The following is a 19092-nucleotide window of genomic DNA, read 5'->3' as shown; positions in this document are numbered from 1 at the left end:
AAACTGTGAGATCACTAGAACATGTATTTTGCTCCTACTCTCTCACTGTTGAATCCAAGACCCAGGGCCTTGCAGAGCCAGGCAGAGGCCCAGGCCAGGTAGATAAGGTGCTCCCCCCCCTTTTTTTTACCCTGGGGATAACTGAGGTCTTATAAATAAGTGGTACTTCGGGTTACATACTCTTCAGGTTACATACGCTTCAGGTTACACTCTGCTAGCCCAGAAATAGTGCTTCAGGTTAAGAACTTTGCTTCAGGATAAGAACAGAAATCGTGCTCTGGCGGTGCGGCGGCAGTGGGAGGCCCCATTAACTAAAGTGGTGCTTCAGGTTAAGAACAGTTTCAGGTTAAGAATGGACCTCCAGAACGAATTAAGTACTTAACCCGAGGTACCACTGTATATAAATAATTTTCACAAAAGTTACGCTGAGAAATAATTTTATTTCAAGGCTTGAACCGTATCTGCATATAAAGACAAAATGGAAAATATAGATATACAATGGTCCCCTGCAATTGTGGATATGCTTTGGAATTGGAGGCCCGGGCCAAGTGGCCCATATGCCCCCCCCCCCCCCCGTCTGGGCCTGCCAAGACCTGTGTGGTTCCCTTTCTTTCACTGAGCCCTGAGTTCCCGTTGTGAGCCCTGATCCATTCTGGCAAAGCAGAGCAAGAGCCCAGGTGAAGCTTTAGGTTATCAGGACCCCAGGCAGCTGCTTACCAGATGCAAGGCAAGCTCAAATGCAGAGATATTTGAGTGATGCTCCACCAACAGAGTCCACCACCTGCTGCAAACTTAAATAGGTGGCTGTCTCAAGCTCCACCTCCTCAGAGAACTTAGGGTTAGGGTCAGGATTAGAGGTCAGACTGCCTTCTTCTTTACTTGCTTATATATTATATTTTATTGAGTTTTCCAATTTAATAATCCAATAAGAAACATATTATAACATTCCAAATTACAATACAATAAAAAGCCGAATATATTGCCAAATTATATATCTTTGGGTGACTTCCCATGCTCTGAATTTCGCGGAGGGCTAATCATCTAATATCACATTACACTTCTTAATTAGTCAGTAAACTATTCCGATGTTAATCCTTCACTTAATTTTCATTTTGGTTTGCAACCACTGGTCTGTCCAAGCTTTCGTCTTCATGGGGCATAGGTTGAGAGCTTGCCTGCTCAACTGGCAGGCTTTTCTAAACCCTTAACTGAAACTAACTTATTGAATTGGCTCAGAATACTTTGAGAAGGGTGGAAGGAGAGGCTGAAAAAAGATCTTCAGCCGATTTGTCACGACTGTAAAGAGCAGACTGGGCAGCCAGAGACCCAGGAAGAACCAGACAGGCCCTCAAGGCAAAAAACTCGTTTTCTGAGTGCAGTGAAGCTCTGCATCCATTGGCGACATTCTTCTCACCCGAGGAAGCTTGACCTTCTGGTGAGTAAAGGATGTGTGGCGGGTGCTGTGCAAAACTTCATCTAGGAAATAAATACAGAGGGAGTCAACCACCCCTCCAATGATTCACGCCTTTTGAAAATAATCCAGGAAAGCTTAAACTGGAAATACGATTTTTCTTTCTGCGTTTTCAAGATGTTCTGTAAAACCTAGGAAACTATTAGGAACATTTTTTTTAAAAGAAAGGAAGATGCTTCACACACAAACTCACCCACCTCACAAGCCAGTGCCAGATTTGCTCAAGAGACAGGCTAAGGGGGGTCTGTTTCCGGCACTAGACAAGCAAACGCATCATAAAATAAGAGGAAGATAAATTTCTGAAAGAATTTGATATTTCAAAAAAAGTATCAAAGCAGCCATTGTGGCAGGTGGGGGAATGAGAACTTTATTACCTTTTGTGCTAGCTTTCTACTTTGGGGGAATCTTCTCAGAAAAAGCACTCAAAAACAGGGTGCACCAAACCCCTCACTTTGAAACGTCATCCTCCATAGTGCCAGTTCCAGATGCTACCGCCCACTTCCCATCTCGTCCTGCAGTACTGGTAGCCTGTGGCCTACGATCCTATCTATCTATCTATCTATCTATCTGTTAATTTGTGGGTGAACATATCAGACGACACAGCGATTCTTCAAACAGCTCTTGTTTATTCACAGGCCAGAATAGAACTGAACTGAACAGAACTGAATTGAAGGGTTCAGCCAGCCTGCTTATATAGAGCTCTACTAGAACGCAACAGTAACCATTTTCTGTAACTATCCAATCACTGAACGTCACTTTCAATCCCTTATTTGCATATGTGGACCTGAGGGAAAACTATCTACAGTATCCCTCTGCTGGCCCAGTGTGAGAACTTCAGTATATAGCACTATCTATCTATCCAGCTATCTGGATATATATATACCGTATTTTTCGCACCATAGGACGCACTTTTTCCCCTTCAAAAATGAAGGGGGAATGTGTGTGCGTCCTATGGAGCGAAGACAGCATAGCCCCACGACCCTCTGCCGGCTGGAGAGGTAACACGCAGCTATGGCAGCAGCCTCTATAGCCGCGCACCTTTGCGCTGCTCCCCGACCTGCTCTTTGGGGCTGGTGGTGGGCTTCCCCCCGCCAGCCCCAAAGAGCAGGTCGAAAGGAACCAGAAGCCTGGAGAGTGAGAGGGGTCGGTGCGCACCGACCCCTCTCGCTCTCCAGGCTTCCAAGGTAGCCGCCTGAAGGCGTCTGAACGCACCTTAAACGGCACCTTGTTTTAGAGGGGGAAAACAAGAGGGGGGAAATTCTCCCCCTCTCTGCGCAGCGCCTCCTGCCGCTTCGCTGAAGGGGTGCTGGGCAGAGAGGGAGAGATTTTTTTTTTCTTGTTCTCCCCCCTCTAAAACAAGGTGCGTCCTATTGTCCGGTGCATCCTATGGTGCGAAAAATACGGTAGTTCCTACTCACCAGTCTCAGGAGCAGCCCCTGGTAAGCTTCCTGAACCATTTGATGTGGAGCTGGTGGTACAAGAGCTCTGCGACTTCAGAGAATGGGGTGACGTCCTCTGCGAGTGATGGTGATACCCCAGAGTTGCGGCAGAGCTGCTACAATCTGAAACAGCATAGGAGGGCAGGTTTTGGAGGGTATGAAAGCATAAACGGTCTCCTGCCCCCCTGAAGTCCATTTTTTATTTGCTGCCATTTATGCCTAGAACTGCCTCCCAGAATGCCTCCGCACGACCTCTTCTCTAGTCTAGATTACTTTAGGTCTTTCTTCAAAACTCGGCTTTTCCTAGAAGCCTTTGGGGTCATCCCACTAGTTCCCCATGCCTTATTGTAAACTAAGCCAAAGAACGTGGAATTAAAGCTGTCAGAGATTCTTTCCATAGCTTCCTTCACCTGCTTCTCATCTTCTGCTGCCTCCTCTGTTGTTTAGCTGTGTCTGTATGAGAATGGAATCCCCCTGGGACAAGGACTGGTCATACTGTACTTGGAATTTGTAAAGCCCTAAAAAAACAGAACCATCACACAGAGACACAGACACAGAACCTGTGCCTCCGCTTAACTTAAATAGATTTTTTAAAAGGCTTGCTGTTGCTTTGTTTCCCCTTTAACTGCTGCTTCGCTCTATTTAAAGCCCTGTATATGAGGTTCTTGGGCTTTTTAAATAACACATTTAAATTTTTGTTGCATTGTTTTAAATCATTTGGTATTTTGAGCCTTTGTTGTTAGCCACACTTAAATCTATTTTTTAAAAAAGATTTAAAAATGCTATGTTCATTTTAAAATATAATAAATAATAATCCTAACACATATCATAAGGGACGCGGGTGGCGCTGTGGTCTAAACCACTGAGCCTAGGGCTTCCGATCAGAAGGTGGGCGGTTTGAATCCCCACAACGATGGGGTGAGCTCTCATTGCTCGGTCCCTGCTCCTGCCCACCTAGCAGTTTGAAAGCACGTCAAAGTGCAAGTAGATAAATAGGTACTGCTCCGGCGGGAAGGTAAACGGCGTTTCCGTGCACTGCTCTGGTTCGCCAGAAGCAGCTTAGTCATGCTGGCTACATGACCTGGAAGCTGTCTGCGGACAAACACCGGCTTCCTCGGCCTATAGAGCGAGGTGAGCGCACAACCCCAGAGTTGACCGTGACTGGACCTAACGGTCAGGGGTACCTTTACCTTTACTGTTAACACATATCATAGCATACGGGATTGGTGGATTGTATCTGAGGACTTTCGTAGGGGGTCCAGTCCCCTCACTCCCTGTGCTATAATGGCCTCTGACTGGGCAAGGGCAATGGCTGGGCCTCTCCATCACAGTCCCTCCAGTACAGGCAGGGGGCAGCTCAGATGACAAGAAGTGCAAAAGCAGCCACAAAGAACAATGTCAGCCCATCCCCAAGGGTTGGTTTTATATATATGAGAATGTCATACCAGAACAGCTGAGCCGAAACTTTCCCAAGCAGAAATGCACTCGGCATTGTTTCCTCACGTTCTCCTTCATGAGACAGTGGAACACGAAAATGAAGAATCCTAGAGGAAGGAGTCAGGGGGCGGGGAGCAGGAAAAACATTCATTAGATTATACCCCCCTCCCCACTCCTCTGGCCACAATTTTGCCATCATCTCTTCAACTACAGAATGGGTCAGAGTCAGACCAAGAGATTTTGCTGCCAGCAGAGAGCAAGGTGGCCGTAATGCTTCTGAGTTTTAGTTGCTGAATTACTACTACTACTACTACTACTAATTTATTTATACTTCACCCATCTGGCTGGGTTTCCCCAGCCACTCTGGGAGGCTTCCAACCGAATACAGTGGTGCCTTGCAAGACGAAATTAATCCGTTCCGCGAGTCTCTTCGTCTTGCGGTTTTTTCGTCTTGCGAAGCATTGCTATTAGCGGCTTAGCGGCTATTAGCGGCTTAGCGGCTATTAACGGCTTAGCGGCTTAGCGGCTATTAACGGCTTAGCGGCTTTAAGAAAAAGGAAACAAACTCGCAAGAACTCGCAAGACGTTTTGTCTTGCGAGGCAAGCCCATAGGGAAATTCGTCTTGCGGAACGACTCAAAAAACGGAAAACTCTTTCGTCTAGCGAGTTTTTCGTCTTGCGAGGCATTCGTCTTGCGGGGCACCACTGTATTAAAAACACAATACAGCATTAAACCTTCAAAACCTTCCCTAAACAGGGCTGCTTTCAGCTGTCTTTTAAAAGTAAGATAGTTGTTTATTTCTTTGACATCTGATGGGAGGGTGTTCCACAGGGCGGGCGCCACTACCGAGAAGGCCCTCTGCCTGGTTCCCTGTAACTTCGCTTCTTGTAGGGCGGGAACTGCCAGAAGGCCTGAACAATGGGGGTGGAGATGCTCCTTCAGGTCTACTGGACAGAAGCCGTTTGGGGCTTTAAATGTCAGCACCAACATTTTGAATTGTGCTTGGAAACGTACTGGGAGCCAATGTAGGCCTTTTTCAGGACCAGTGTTATATGGTATCGGCGGCCGCTCCCAGTCACCTCACCAGTCTAGCTGCCGCATTCTGGATTAGTTGCAGTTAGGGTCTCAGTCTGCGCACCAGATGGACCTGGTAGGCAGCTGCCCTGGACACAGAATTGACTTGTGCCTCCATGGACAGCTGTGAGTCCAAAATGACTCCCAGGCTGCGCACCTGGTCCTTCAGGGGCACAGTTACCCCATTTAGGACCAGGGCGTCCTCCACACCCGCCCGCCTCCTGTCCCCCAAAACAGTACTTCTGTCTTGTTAGGATTCAACCTCAATCCATTAGCCACCATCCATCCTCCAACTGCCTCCAGACACTCACACAGGACCTTCACCACCTTCACTGGTTATGATTTGAAAGAGAGGTAGAGCTGGGTATCATCCACATACTGATGAACACCCAGCCCAAACCTCCTGATGATCTCTCCCAGCGGCTTCATGTAGATGCTAAAAAGCATGGGGGAGGGGATACTGCTTTTTATAGGGTTGCACAGGGGCCACTGGGATGAGTTTGTGGAACCAAGGGTCAGTGGCCCACAAAGGCTTGGGAACTGCTGGTGTGGACAGTGCTGTGCTAGCTGGACTGAGCAATGAGGTCCCAAGTGGGTTTTGCATCCTCCAACCGCCACCAGGCACTCACACAGGACCTTCACTGCCCTCACTGGTTCTGATTTAAAAGAGAGGTAGAGGTAGAACCGCAGGAGGGGAAATAGAGCTCCTCTTGGACTCATGTCTGGCTTGCAGGTTTCCCATAATGGACATCCCATAAATGGCCACTGTGAGAACAAGAGGACGGACTAGATGGGCCTCTGGCCTGACTCAGCAGGCTCCTCTGGTCCCTCTTCTGAAGCCCACCCACCTGTGTACAAACACTTACCTTGGAAGGTGTTGCAAATGGCAAAGAGGTAGGAGAACAATGTCTGCATGGACCCCAGCGAGAAAAAGGCAAAACCCCACGTTAAGCTGAGCAGGACCATTAAGCTGACCACCCGCTTCAAGCTGTGGAGGAAGCTGTGGTTCCAGCTGCTGACTCGGCCAGGACTCTTCGTTTTCATGGTGTGAATCTGCAGAAGGACCGCGATGAACATGATGGTGTTCATCAGGAACACCAAGCAGAAATAGGCCAGCACAGAGATGTAAAACACAAGGTCATCGCGGATCCAGCAACTGTAGCAGACAAGGTGAGGAGGGAGAGAGACGCTGTTAAGGCTGCCGGCAGGGCCATTTCTTTCAGATGGGCTCATGATAGCTGGAAGTCTCTCTTGAGGCTTTTCAATGAGACACCCATCAGTGGTGGTTAGTTAAATTCATATCCTGTCCTTTCCCCCAAACAAATGATAAGACAATAAACACATCTTAAAACTAATCCCAGCGCAGAAGCAGACTCAACTTAAAAGCCTTGTTGAAAAGGAAGGCACTTAAGACAACAAAAACTGACTAAGGCTGGATATAATCCTCAATAAACAAACTTGAATTTTATGTTGGAAATTGCAGAATAAGTTTTAGAGTGGGTTATGCAGTAGGCCAGGCTTCCTGGTTACAAATCCTACATGATCTTAATATATATGATTTGCAAAGCGCTAAAGGAATTGTAAGCATCGGATGTTTGGGCATTGTATGCACGCAGCTAAACAGACAGAGGAATCTCCTTGAGAAAGGCCAGGACCATAAATTGACCCATCAGATGGAAGGGAGTGAACAGCTTGGTGTACCGAAAAGCAAGGAAGGTTGAATTCTCCTCCCCCCCAAAAAAAAATCCAAAAAGGGGGGGAACGGAAGGGGATATAGGTATGACCTCCTTCCTGCTGATCTGAGGAGAATCAAAGCATAGAGACTTACAAAGGTGTGACTGGACTGCTGCTTAGGGGGTCGCTTAAAACCCCATAGAAGTCTCTGCTTATAATGAGAACCGTGGAAACGATGACCGCAGGAATTCCTAATGGCAAAGAGGGAGAAAGAAGAATGGGTTAGCCAGAAAGGAAAAAGACCAGCATGGATGCAATTGTGACCCGTCTGAGGAAGACGAGAGTCCTCAGGAAGACCTGTATCACCAGGGGAGTGAGGGGATGGGCGACAGCAAAGGCACATGGCAAGAATTTAATTCAGCTTATGACATTTCACTTGGGAGAGTCCACTGAAATAAACACAATGCTGTTGGCTCTGAGAATACGTTGAATAACAATAATAATTTATTATTTATACCCCGCCCATCTGGCTGGGCTTCCCCAGCCACTCTGGGCGGCTTCCAACAAAATATTAAAATACAGTAATGCATCAAACATTAAAAGCTTCCCTGAACAGGGTTGCCTTCAGATGTCTTCTAAAAGTCTGGTAGTTGTTGTTCTCTTTGACATCTGAAGGGAGGGTGTTCCACAGGGTGGGTGCCACTACCGAGAAGGCCCTCTGCCTGGTTCCCTGTAACTTGGCTTCTCACAGTGAGGGAACCGCCAGAAGGCCCTTGGCACTGGACCTCAGTTTAGGCCGTGATTGAACATGCCTTGAAACAGAAGAGGCAATGAGGGATTTTGCTAGGGAGTGAGCTCCCTTTCCCTGCCCTTGCCATTTAGAGCCTCTGGATCAAGAGCTGTCTCCCCACCCCCAGGCCGGCTAAACGTCCCAATGGAAATCCCTGTTAGTATCTCAGCTCACAGTCAGAGGTAAACTGGCCTCCCCCGGGCAACTGAGTGAGATACTTGATGACCTCTCCGCTGCGTCTCCCGGCAGGCTAGGTCATAAACCGGCGATTTCCCTCACACAGATGTGAGGAAAACACACCCTCTGCTTCTCTGCTTCTCTCCCTCCCTGCATTCTCCCCAGGGAGGGGAAATGAGACAGACAGGAGTCCTTTCTACATGTTTTATTCCTGTCACTCAACAGTACATAGAAATGCGACTGCACCCTTCAGTCTCCATCAGAAGAGTCACACACTCCTCCCCTGTACTTCCAGCACAGGTCAGATGACACACTGAGCTAACATCCGGTGCTCAGTACAGAGAATAGGCTCCACCTTTTCTCCAACAGTACATCTGCAAAACATAACATCCTGTTTTGCATTCCAGCCATCTGGAGCTGGCTTTTGCCTTGGTGCTTTTTCCCAACATCCTCCCCCAAAAGCATCAATTGGCAAAACATGATCCAGAGAAGAGAACAAACAGTTGTTATACATATAACAGTCCCCTGTTGTTTCAGTTCCACCCTTGGAACTCCCCACCACTGGTTTCACCAGTGTACCTCTCTGGTTGTCTGGCTTCCAAGGAATGAGTGCTTCTGCATTACCTTGGCTTGCTACTCTCTGTTGTGTCTTTGTCTCTGACTTAGACACTGCTTTAACCTGCTTTGAGTTGTTAACAATAGCAACACACGCAACAGCTAAGTTAGCAAACTCTTTTGAGTACCTTGTTGATGGTACACCCTTTGTGACTCTCCCAGACCTGCGTTTGAGGTTCTGATCCTCTGTGCTCACTGGTTCAACCTTTGGACTCTGTTGAGAACCAGTAGCTATCAGTGGTTCTTCCTTCACCTGTGAAGGTCTATCCATTGTGTGAGATTTTCTCTCAATGACCGTTACAACTGAACTCTCTGAGCTATCACTGTCATCGTCAGTACCACTGTAATCTGTGACATCAGAAAAATCATCAACATCATCTGAATTGCCACCTGTGGGAAATGTTTGTTCTACAACCCGCTCTTGCTCTGGAGCACTCTCTAGAAACTTTGTGAGAATCACCTGACCAGATTCAGACAAAATTACTCTGTAGAGACCCTTTTCATATCCCACAAAAATGCCTCTGGCATTCTTTACTCCACCTGGAGCTTCTGTTCTCACATGAGACCCGAAAACCTTAAAATAGGCAACAGAAGGTTTTCTATTGAACAGCTTCTCAAAAGGAGAACATCCCAACTTTGTTGAGACCTTTCTCAACCACACATGAAGATAGGACGCTAGCGATTCGGCCCAATATTCATGTGGCAAATGTGAACTCAGCAATTGCGCATACATCCCCTTTTGCAATTCTTTGTTCACTCTAACACAGACCCCCCTGTTCCACGCTTCTGGCGAAACAGCAATTTTGTGGTCTATCCCTTTTCCATCCAGGAACTTCTGAAACTTCTGTAACAGAAAAACTTGCTTGTCATCTGTGAAAAGACAATCAATGTTAGCATCATGCATACTTTTAACCTTGTCACAAAACTCCTGAAACTTTTCTAAAGTTTCTTGCGGTTTCTCCATCATATAAACCCAAGAATAATTAGTGAAACAATCCACACACAAAAGGTAATACTTTGCACTGCCTCTAGATGGTTCTAGAGGACCAATCACATCAGCATACACCCGCTGAAATGCTCTGTCGACCTTCTTCGTCACCTTCCTGGTGCTCACACTGGTCACACCTGCAAGAGAGATTTCGTTAGAATCAGAAGAATTACATTTCATGTAATCACTTTGATCAAAAGTCAACAAATACAGTCCATCTTTCTCTTTGGCAGTAAGAAACAGTTCTCCATCTTTGTAGATCTTGCAGCTTTTAGCATCATAGGACAGTTTCAGTCCTTTCTTTGCAATCTGCGACACGCTCAGCAGATTAAATCTCAGTTCTGGAACCAGGTAAACATCACTTATAGTCAAGTTCAGACTCTCAAGATACACAGTCCCAATTCCTGTTGCTTCCAACTCTTGACCGTTGGCCTGTTTCACAGCGAAGCTTTGCTTCTTCAACGTCGAAAACAGTTGTCTGTGCGGGCACATATGAACCGTCGCGCCCGTGTCAATTATGAACGAGTTCCCAACATCTGGCGTGGTTCCTTTCGCCATCATAGCCTTTGCAGGTTTCACCTGGCACTTGGAACGGCTTTTGCCTGACGCCTCAGGCTTCGTAGAGCTGCTCTTTGCTCCTCTTGACTGGCGCGGCTTCTTACAGTTTCGCTGTAGATGCCCAGTCTGTCCACAATTGTAGCATCGGACAGCACTCAATGCTACTCCATGCTTCCCAGTAGCATCATCAGTGGGGAGATTAGAACTCTGTTCTTCCCTCCCCCTGTCTTTCACTTCCAGTGCAGCAAGTCTGTCGTGTTCATTCAGGACCACAGCACACACTCTCTCCGCGGTCAGCTGCGCGGCCGGTAGGGAACCAAGCTGACTGGCAACAACCTTGTAGGTGCGGTTAAGGCTGTTTATCATCATGAAGCAAAACACTTCCTCCTGAAGACGGAAATTGCGTTCCACCATCTGTTGACGCAGAAACTTCATTTCTGTCAGGTGCGCTTGAACATCTCCATCAGGCGCAAGTCTCAGATTAGTCAATTTCTCAAAATACAGCAACGCTGAAGAACCAGCATCTCTCTGATGCGTTGTACGCAGCGTGTCCCAAACCTTGTTCAGGAGCACCAACAGTTCCAACAGCCACAGTTCCTGCACTCTCCCCTCTGGGGTCAAAGCTCTCCTCAGCTTTCGTTGAGCTCTTAGGAACTTGGCCAGCATCATCTTGGCTCACCCCTTCTGGGGTAGTTATCCATCCAGACCCTGATGAATAACTGTCTCTGGTCAGGGGAGATGAGTTAGGCAAGTCTCCCCCCTTCTTGGCATCCATTTTGAATCCAAGCCTCTCTCACTTTCAAACAAGCTGTAAAATCCAACAGTTGTTTTTTTCTTTCTCAGTCAGGCAAACTGCAAGCTGTTTATGCTCTTTAGCACCTGGCAGCTAAACTCTGGCTGCTATGGAAAGTCCCTTCCAAGGGCACGTAAACTTGTAGCCAAAACATTCTCTGATTTTGTTTCGCTTTCCCAGGCTCACACTCACAGTCCAGCCCCTTTGCCAGTAACTTTCCAACTTTCCGTTACCTAGCAACAATGCATTTCAATAGGACAGTTTATCAACCACAAGAATTTGTGGAATGCAGGCTTCAGCCTTTAAGCTGCAGGCCTCTTCCTCCCGGAGCTCTTGTTTTCGTTGAAACGCAGCTCCGTGAACCAGTGAATTAATCAAACTGCGTTCACTCTTTTAGCCCGAAATGCAGCATACCTTGAACTTTGTTGCTCTGGAAAACACCTCTTCTTTCCACCAGCTGTCTGTTGAGCCTCTGGCTTCTTTCAGACGCTTCTCTTCCTCCTTGGAGCAGAGGAGGACAATCCACCAGCCTCTCATGCAGATGTCCGATGAATCGCAACCATCCGAAGGCTGCCATATGTTAGTATCTCAGCTCACAGTCAGAGGTAAACTGGCCTCCCCCGGGCAACTGAGTGAGATACTTGATGACCTCTCCGCTGCGTCTCCCGGCAGGCTAGGTCATAAACCGGCGATTTTCCTCATTAGATGTGAGGAAAACACACCCTCTGCTTCTCTGCTTCTCTCCCTCCCTGCATTCTCCCCAGGGAGGGGAAATGAGACAGACAGGAGTCCTTTCTACATGTTTTATTCCTGTCACTCAACAGTACATAGAAATGCGACTGCACCCTTCAGTCTCCATCAGAAGAGTCACACACTCCTCCCCTGTACTTCCAGCACAGGTCAGATGACACACTGAGCTAACATCCGGTGCTCAGTACAGAGAATAGGCTCCACCTTTTCTCCAACAGTACATCTGCAAAACATAACATCCTGTTTTGCTTTCCAGCCATCTGGAGCTGGCTTTTGCCTTGGTGCTTTTTCCCAACAATCCCACCCCAAGCAGGACTTGCAGAAAGCAGCGGCCCCCGCCACAGCCACTCCCTAGGAACTAGTGTGCCATCGCGACCAAGAGACACGGACAGACATTTCTCCCACAAATATGCCCAGTCCCTTTTGGGAAGATCAGGAGGCAAGTGATTGCTGCACTGCAACTCTATTATTCTAACTGGCCTTTCAGAGATATTTCTCTGCGGCTCCTGACTTTCAATCACACTTCTTCTGAACCTCCGCTCTTTTTTGTTTTGTTTTTGTGACTGTGTGGAACCCAGTCCAGCTACTGATTGATTGATTGATTGTGTGGCGGTAGTACATTGTTTATCACTTTTATTTTACGGATCAATGGTCTCGTTAGATAGTAAAAATTCATGTTCAATTGCTGTTTTAAAAAGGGGTTATTTTTAAAATGGACTAATCCATTTTGCAATACTTTCTATGGGAAAGCACGCCTTGGTTTCGGAACGCTTTGGTTTTGGAACGGACTTCCGGAATGGATTAAGTTTGAGAACAAAGGTACCACTGTATTGATGGAGACAAAGAGAGACAAAACAGATAGAAGTACAGACAGAGAGACAGAGAGAGAAACACACACACACACACACACAGAGAGAGAGAGAGAGAGAGAGAGAGAAAACCGGGTAGAGAGGCGGAGAGACAGATGGGACGCCCCTCTGCCTTCTGCAGGGTCTTAATGCCACCTCCTGCACCAAGGGGGAAATCACATATCCCCCCTCCGCCCACTGCTGGTATATGGCCCCCAGAAGATTCCCTGTGAAGTAATATGGCCCTAAGATGGGAAGTGCCCCCCCTGCCCTGCACTTACCCCAGCCAGCCAGGGAAACCTTGAGCATGTAATGCGGGACGTAAGTGTTGAAGACCCTGACCAGTGCATAGTACATGTGGACGGCTTCCAGGCCCATCCAGGTGAAGGCAGCCAGCAGGAAGTAGTGGAGAGCCACGGACACGGCGATGCAGAGGCCGCGCACCTGGAAAGAGGCCAGCCAGGAGTCCAGCAGGAAGGTGAGGTTGAGCATCAGCAGCGCAGAGCAGAGGTGGACGAGGATTCTGGACGGGTCGTCCCCACGGAGCTTGCTGGAACGAAAGAGGTGAAGGGCTCATTCGCCCCCTGTGCCCAAGACGCAGCCCCTTTAAGTCCCCCGTGTGAAGGGTCTAGAGCAGGATGCAGCCCCAGAGTTAGGGCATCGCAGGCACCAGGGGAGTGGAGCCAAACAACAACAACAGACCTATATTTATACCTGCTGAGAGAAGCTCCATAAAAAAGCAACGGTACCAAAATGAATGGACGTGGGTGGTGCTGTGGGTTAAACCACAGAGCCTAGGACTTGCCAATCAGAAGGTCGGCGGTTCGAATCCCCACGATTCGAGCTCCCGTTGCTTGGTCCCTGCTCCTGCCAACCTAGCAGTTCGAAAGCACGTCTAAGTGCAAGTAGATAAATAGGTACCGCTCAGGCGGGAAGGTAAACGGTGTTTCCGTGCGCTGCTCTGGTTCGCCAGAAGCGGCTTAGTCATGCTTGCCACATGACCCGCTAGCTGTATGCCGGCTCCCTCGGCCAGTAAAGCGAGATGAGTGCCGCAACCCCAGAGTCGGCCATGACTGGACCTAATGGTCAGGGGTCCCTTTACCTTTACCAAAATGAATTATTGTGAAAATAAGAAATTTGGGGAGGGAGGTGGCAAATTTTGTCCTTGCTCAGGGCACCGTATTGCCAAAGCCTGCCCCTCCTGCGTGGCAAGAACCCCACGCCGCTTGCTGCAAGGATGGCGAACCACAAACCAGATTTGGCCCTGGAAACAGGCTTATGTAGCTGTATAAAATCTAAGTAAATAAACGTTGCTGTCGGATAGAAAATGGCAGGTGGGTCCTACTTACTCGATGGAAAGGTACACCACTAGAGCCAAGCCGAGGAAGATGGAGGAAAAGCCACATCCCACGTGGGAGACCAATGTTAAAATCTTATCCTCACATCCCGTCCGGTATACGTCCTAGAAACCAGGGTGGAAGTCAATAGCCTCTCATTGGAAGAGTTGGTGAGGAAACAGACCCAAAATGATATCTGTTTGGGCATTGCTGACTGAGGTGTGAATTTTTTGGCTTCTTTGGATCATGATTCCCCTGCCCCACTCCCTCCCACCCGCCCCCCCCAAAGTATTCTGTGAAATTTGGAGTGAAAGGAAAGATTCACATGGGGCCTAAGGCTCAGGGTGAACCAGTTCTTTCTTCAGCTCATCCTTGTTCCTGCATTCTGATACCTCGCGGCTCCTACTTCTTTACTGTAAATTTTGGAATGCCTGTGAGTGATAGACTGTATGTGTGCAAAAACAGTTTGCAAAACCCTCAGGAGCAAATTTTCCATGCAATTTTGCAAATTCCAGAAATATAATCTCCAGAAGTAGTAGTATCACAAGTTCTGGCATTTCACCAATGTGTGTGTGTGTGTGTGTGTGTGTGTGTGTGTGTACAAGTGAGTGATTTGGATCAGGCCCAAGGCACTACGGGAGAAGGTTGAATCCTTTCTCCCTGTGCCATTTTCCTGGTTGAAATTGTTTCCCAAAATCTGCTGTTTGCACCAGCAGATATAAACATAAAGATACCAAACTATTACACTAATACCAGTTCGTTGCTTCAAAATGATCCAATGACATCATGGCTGTGAGATGGGATTTGACTTGTGGGGCGTGGACGGTGGGCACATTTTTCAGCCACTATACCAACTCTACCAGGCCAAAGGTACTGACTCCACAACTGAACCCCAGCCCTCTTGTCTGATGTTGAAGATAGGATTTTAAAAGAAATACAACCAGTGTTGTTTTTTTCTGGGGGGGACGCAGGGGTACACATACCCCTAAACATTTTGTGAATCTTTGTACTTTTGCCTATTTGCTATATTTATTTTCCCCGATTGGAACTATAAAATGGTGATTTTCCTGAGTCAAAATGAGAGTACCCCTAAACATTTTCTTTAGGGGGGAAAAGCACTGCTATAGAACTGAACGAAAAGAGACATTCCACGCTGTCCTTTGCAGGAACCACACGGCAGTGGCGTAGCGTGGGTTGTCAGCACCCGGGGCAAGGCAAGTAATTTGCGCCCCCTAACCCATGGATTTGCGCCCCCTAACCTGTGGATTTGCGCCCCCTAACCCATGGATTTGCCCTAACCCCAGATGTTGCGCCCGGTGTGGCCGGCCCCCCCTGCACCCCCCATGCTACGCCACTGGGTTGGCCAGTTGGTGTTAAAAAAGATAGAACTTTTTTTATGTATGCTACAACAGCAGCAAGAATACTCATTGCAAAGTATTGGAAGACGCAAGATTTACCCACTCTGGAAGAATGGCAGATGAAGTTGATTGACTGCATGGGATTGGCAGAAATGACTGGCAGAATCCGCAACCAGGGAGAAGAGTCGGCAGAAGAAGATTGGAAGAAATTTAAGGACTATTTACAGAAATACTGCAATATTAAGGAATGTTGAATGATGTTGGATTGAAATTACGTTAAGTGGTTTCTAGCTGTAATGGTATAAAAGGTTATGAAAAAATGGTTTTTTAAAGTAAAAGTTTAAGTTTCAAGAACTTGGATAGAAAATAAGGTGTTATTTAGCGGTAATGCTATGAGATAAGGATTTGCTGAACAAATAATTTGAACTAGAAAACAAGAAGGGGAGGTATGAGGAGGTCAGGGAAATATGTTATTGAAAAATAAGTTGTGAATTTTATGTGTTTTTAATATATATTTTTTCTATTTTTTGCATTTTTCTCTTTGTATAAAATTGAAAACTTTAATAAATATCTTATTTTAAAAAAAGGAATTTATTAAATTTATTATTTGTGGAGCCCCCGCGGGCCGAGGCAGCCAAAGCCCCCTCCCCTTGGGCGCCCGACGGAGGAAGGAACCACGGCCCGCCGGGCGGCCAGCGGCCTCTCTCCCAGTGCTGGGGGCGCACGGCGGCGGCGGCAGCGGCAGCGGCAGCGGCGGCTTCTCCTCCTCCTCCTCCTCCTCCTCCTCCTCGGGACTCGCTTCTCCGGAGGCTGCCCCAAGGTGAGCCCGAGCCTTTCTCCCTGCTCCGCGTCTGGCTGCCTTGCTCTGCCGCGGGGGCGACAGGGTGTGTGTGTGTTGTGCGTTGCGTTCTGCCTCCCGGGGCGGGAGGGAGCATCCCGGAGCCGCCTCCCCCTCCTCCTCCTGCGCGGGGCATGTGCCAGAGGAGGCTCCCCGGGAAATGGCCCTGGGCGCTGGGGGGTCTGGGCGGCATCCGTGGCGGCGGCGCTGAGCGAGGCGAGGAGGAGAAGCTGCCGGCGGGCGAGGGATGCGCGGGCTGAGCGAGGGGCGTTCCCCTTCCCTCTGGACTCGCGCCCCCCCCAGAAGTTGCGCCCGGTGCGGCCGGCACCCCTGGCACCCCCCACGCTACGCCACTGCCACACGGGGCAATTAGTTCTGACAAATCAGTGACAAAAGCTTACCAGCAAGACTCCAAAATGGGTCAGGTGGCTGCAGTTGCAGATTGTGTAATTTGCGTTTGTGCGCTGCACCTCACACCCTGATGTATCCCAGCCTCCTTGGTTATCTGCGCAGCAGGGAAGAGAAGAGATTTCATCTGCAGTTACTCGTCCCTCACCATTTATAGATCTTTTCCCAACAGAACACAGGGGATGTGTGACTCTCTGCAGAGACTCCTGCTGACTTGGGGCTTAGCTGCAACCATCACAGGGAGGGGCGGAGAGGCGCTGAGCTTCTCATGCTCCCACCATGCACTTCTCAGATCGCCCACTTAAGACTGCTGTTGGTAAATTTGTGGGAGAAAGAAACCTTGAAAGTTGTGCTTTACTTGGTTGCATCCCTTTTAAACAGAGGCATAATTCTCTGCTGCCTAGAGCTGTTGCACTGGAACTTTGAACTACAGACGCACATTTGAATGCATCAAAATATTATTTCAGTTACAGCTCCCCTCAAGCTACTCCTTCAAATCATGCAATTCTCAGCTAACTTTGAATTTGCTGCATTTTTGCCTAGAAGTCTTGACCTAAATACTAAATTCGTTCTAGGTTTAATGAAAGAGGGTCATACTGAAGTGACTAACTTTGGAGCAAACCTAACATTTCGCCCACCATCCCGGTTTTAAATAAGAGATGATTTGTTGTCTGTGTCCAGCTGGTGAAGTGTTAAATGCTCTCATGGGCAACAGCTAAAACCATAAATCAGAACTTAACCGCTTATTATTACAGTGGTACCTTGGTTCTCAAACACCTTGGTTCTCAAACAACTTGGAACCCAAACACTGCAAACCCAGAAGTAAGTGTTCTGGTTTGCGAACTTTTTTTGGAAACTGAACATGCTCCATTTTGAGTGTTACGCTTCCGATTTGAGTGCCACGCTTCCATTTTGAGTGCCACACTTCTGTTTTGAGTATCACGCTGAGGTCTGTCTGTTTTTGCTATTTATTTTGTGTTTTTGTTTTGTGGCTTTTTTTTGTTTTGTTTTTGTGACTGTGTGGAACCCAGTCCAGCTACTGATTGATTGATTGATTGATTGTGTGTGTGTGTGTGTGACTGTAGGACATTGTTTATTGCAGGTTTCCTCAACCTCAGCCCTCCAGATGTTTTGAGACTACAATTCCCATCATCCCTGACTGCTGGTCCTGCTACCTAGGGATCATGGGAGTTGTAAGCCAAAAACATCTGGAGGGCCGAGGCTGAGGAAGCCTGGTCTATCGCTTTCATTTTATGGATCAATGGTCTCGTTAGATAATAAAATTCACGTTATATTGCTATTTTTAAAAGGGGTTGTTTTTAAAAGTCTGGAACTCTGGTTTCTCTTCAGATCGTATAAATCTTTCGCCTTTTGCCAATGTAGGTCTTTCAAGACCGGTGTTATGTGGTCTCGGCAGCCGCCCCCAGTCACCAGTCTAGCTGCCGCATTCTGGATTAGTTGTAGTTTCCGGGTCGCCTTCAAAGGTAGCCCCACGGAGAGTGCATTGCAGTACTAGTTAAAGTTAAGGCAGCTGCATTTGACACAGCTGGCTTGTGCTCAAGAGGACTTCTGCTGGAGGAGAAGATATCAGTGCAATGATGCCCTGTTTGCATATCGCTGGGAAGCAACAGCAGGGAAGGCCTGTTTGCCTTCAAGCGCTCTGTGGGCTTCCCAGGGACGCCACGGAAATCAGTACACCAGACTAGATGGACCTTTGTTCTGGCCCAGAGCAGAGCTAGCTATATCCTTTATACTCACCGTTCTTCTTAAAGTTCCAAAATACACAGTGCACAGACTCATTGCCCTGAAAAGCAAAAGGAATGGCTTAGGAGAGTGGTGGCGAATGTATGGCACATGTGGCAGGGTGGGCACTCGGAGACCTCTCTGTGGGCACACGCACCATCGCCCCAGCATGGCCGTTGTTGGGGGCTGGCAAAGTGGGCAGCCGCCCCCCCCCAATTGAAAACAGACAGGCCGATCAGATAAGAGGCAGATAGCTATTTATGTTGTTAGCTTTTATGAAAATAATAAGCCGAAGGTGGATGCACACACGAAATAAAGCCAGCCAGGAACTACTAGTCCCCAAGCAAGTTCAGCCTCCAAAATCAGTATCAGTACCACCAGCCAACCAGCTCCAAAAAAATTTAGAATGATAGCATTCTCCTGCAGGACAAATTATTCAGATTTTATCTTGGTTGTGGTCAGTGCTTCTCTGCATGAAGGACATTTCAAGAAATCTGTTCCGAGAGGGGCAGCAGTTACACCTTTACTGAAGAAGCCTCCTCTCAGCTTGGTGATTTTGGAAATTACAGACCAGCTTGAAATCCAACAGTTTTGACTAAAATGGTCGAGCAAGCAATGATTCCATCTCTTTATGACTTAGGGTTGACTTAGGGCTCATCCGCTTGACCCATCACTTTCCCCAGGGGGGAACCCGCTGTTTCCCTCTGGATCAGAGCAAAGTCAAGTGGGTTTTCTGTGGAATGATATTTATCCTGATTTAGAGCTGAATAACAGGTTGGAAAGGCAAAACCAC

General features: G+C 47.8%; 1 protein-coding gene across 1 annotated transcript in view; it reads right to left on the bottom strand.

The window, feature by feature from the left end:
* Window positions 1–420: 420 nt before the first annotated feature.
* The window catches only part of LOC308469447 (adhesion G-protein coupled receptor G4-like), a 41238-nt gene continuing 22566 nt past the window's right edge, over window positions 421–19092 (bottom strand). The window contains exons 9-17 of the mRNA XM_080991926.1: window positions 18315–18360; window positions 16550–16653; window positions 13965–14077; window positions 12897–13165; window positions 7251–7347; window positions 6289–6578; window positions 4356–4454; window positions 2890–3033; window positions 421–1476 (exon numbers count right to left, since the gene is read on the bottom strand). Coding sequence (XP_080848052.1) covers window positions 1349–1476; window positions 2890–3033; window positions 4356–4454; window positions 6289–6578; window positions 7251–7347; window positions 12897–13165; window positions 13965–14077; window positions 16550–16653; window positions 18315–18360 — 1290 coding nt within the window. The 3' untranslated portion in view covers window positions 421–1348. The remainder of the gene's footprint in view (window positions 1477–2889; window positions 3034–4355; window positions 4455–6288; window positions 6579–7250; window positions 7348–12896; window positions 13166–13964; window positions 14078–16549; window positions 16654–18314; window positions 18361–19092) is intronic.

The sequence above is a fragment of the Podarcis pityusensis genome, assembly GCF_964106645.2.
Source record: "Podarcis pityusensis genome assembly, chromosome: 2".
NCBI classification, from domain to species: Eukaryota; Metazoa; Chordata; class Lepidosauria; order Squamata; family Lacertidae; genus Podarcis; species Podarcis pityusensis.
Note: the sequence above shows the minus strand (reverse complement) of the source record. Positions and strands in the feature narration are given on the sequence as shown.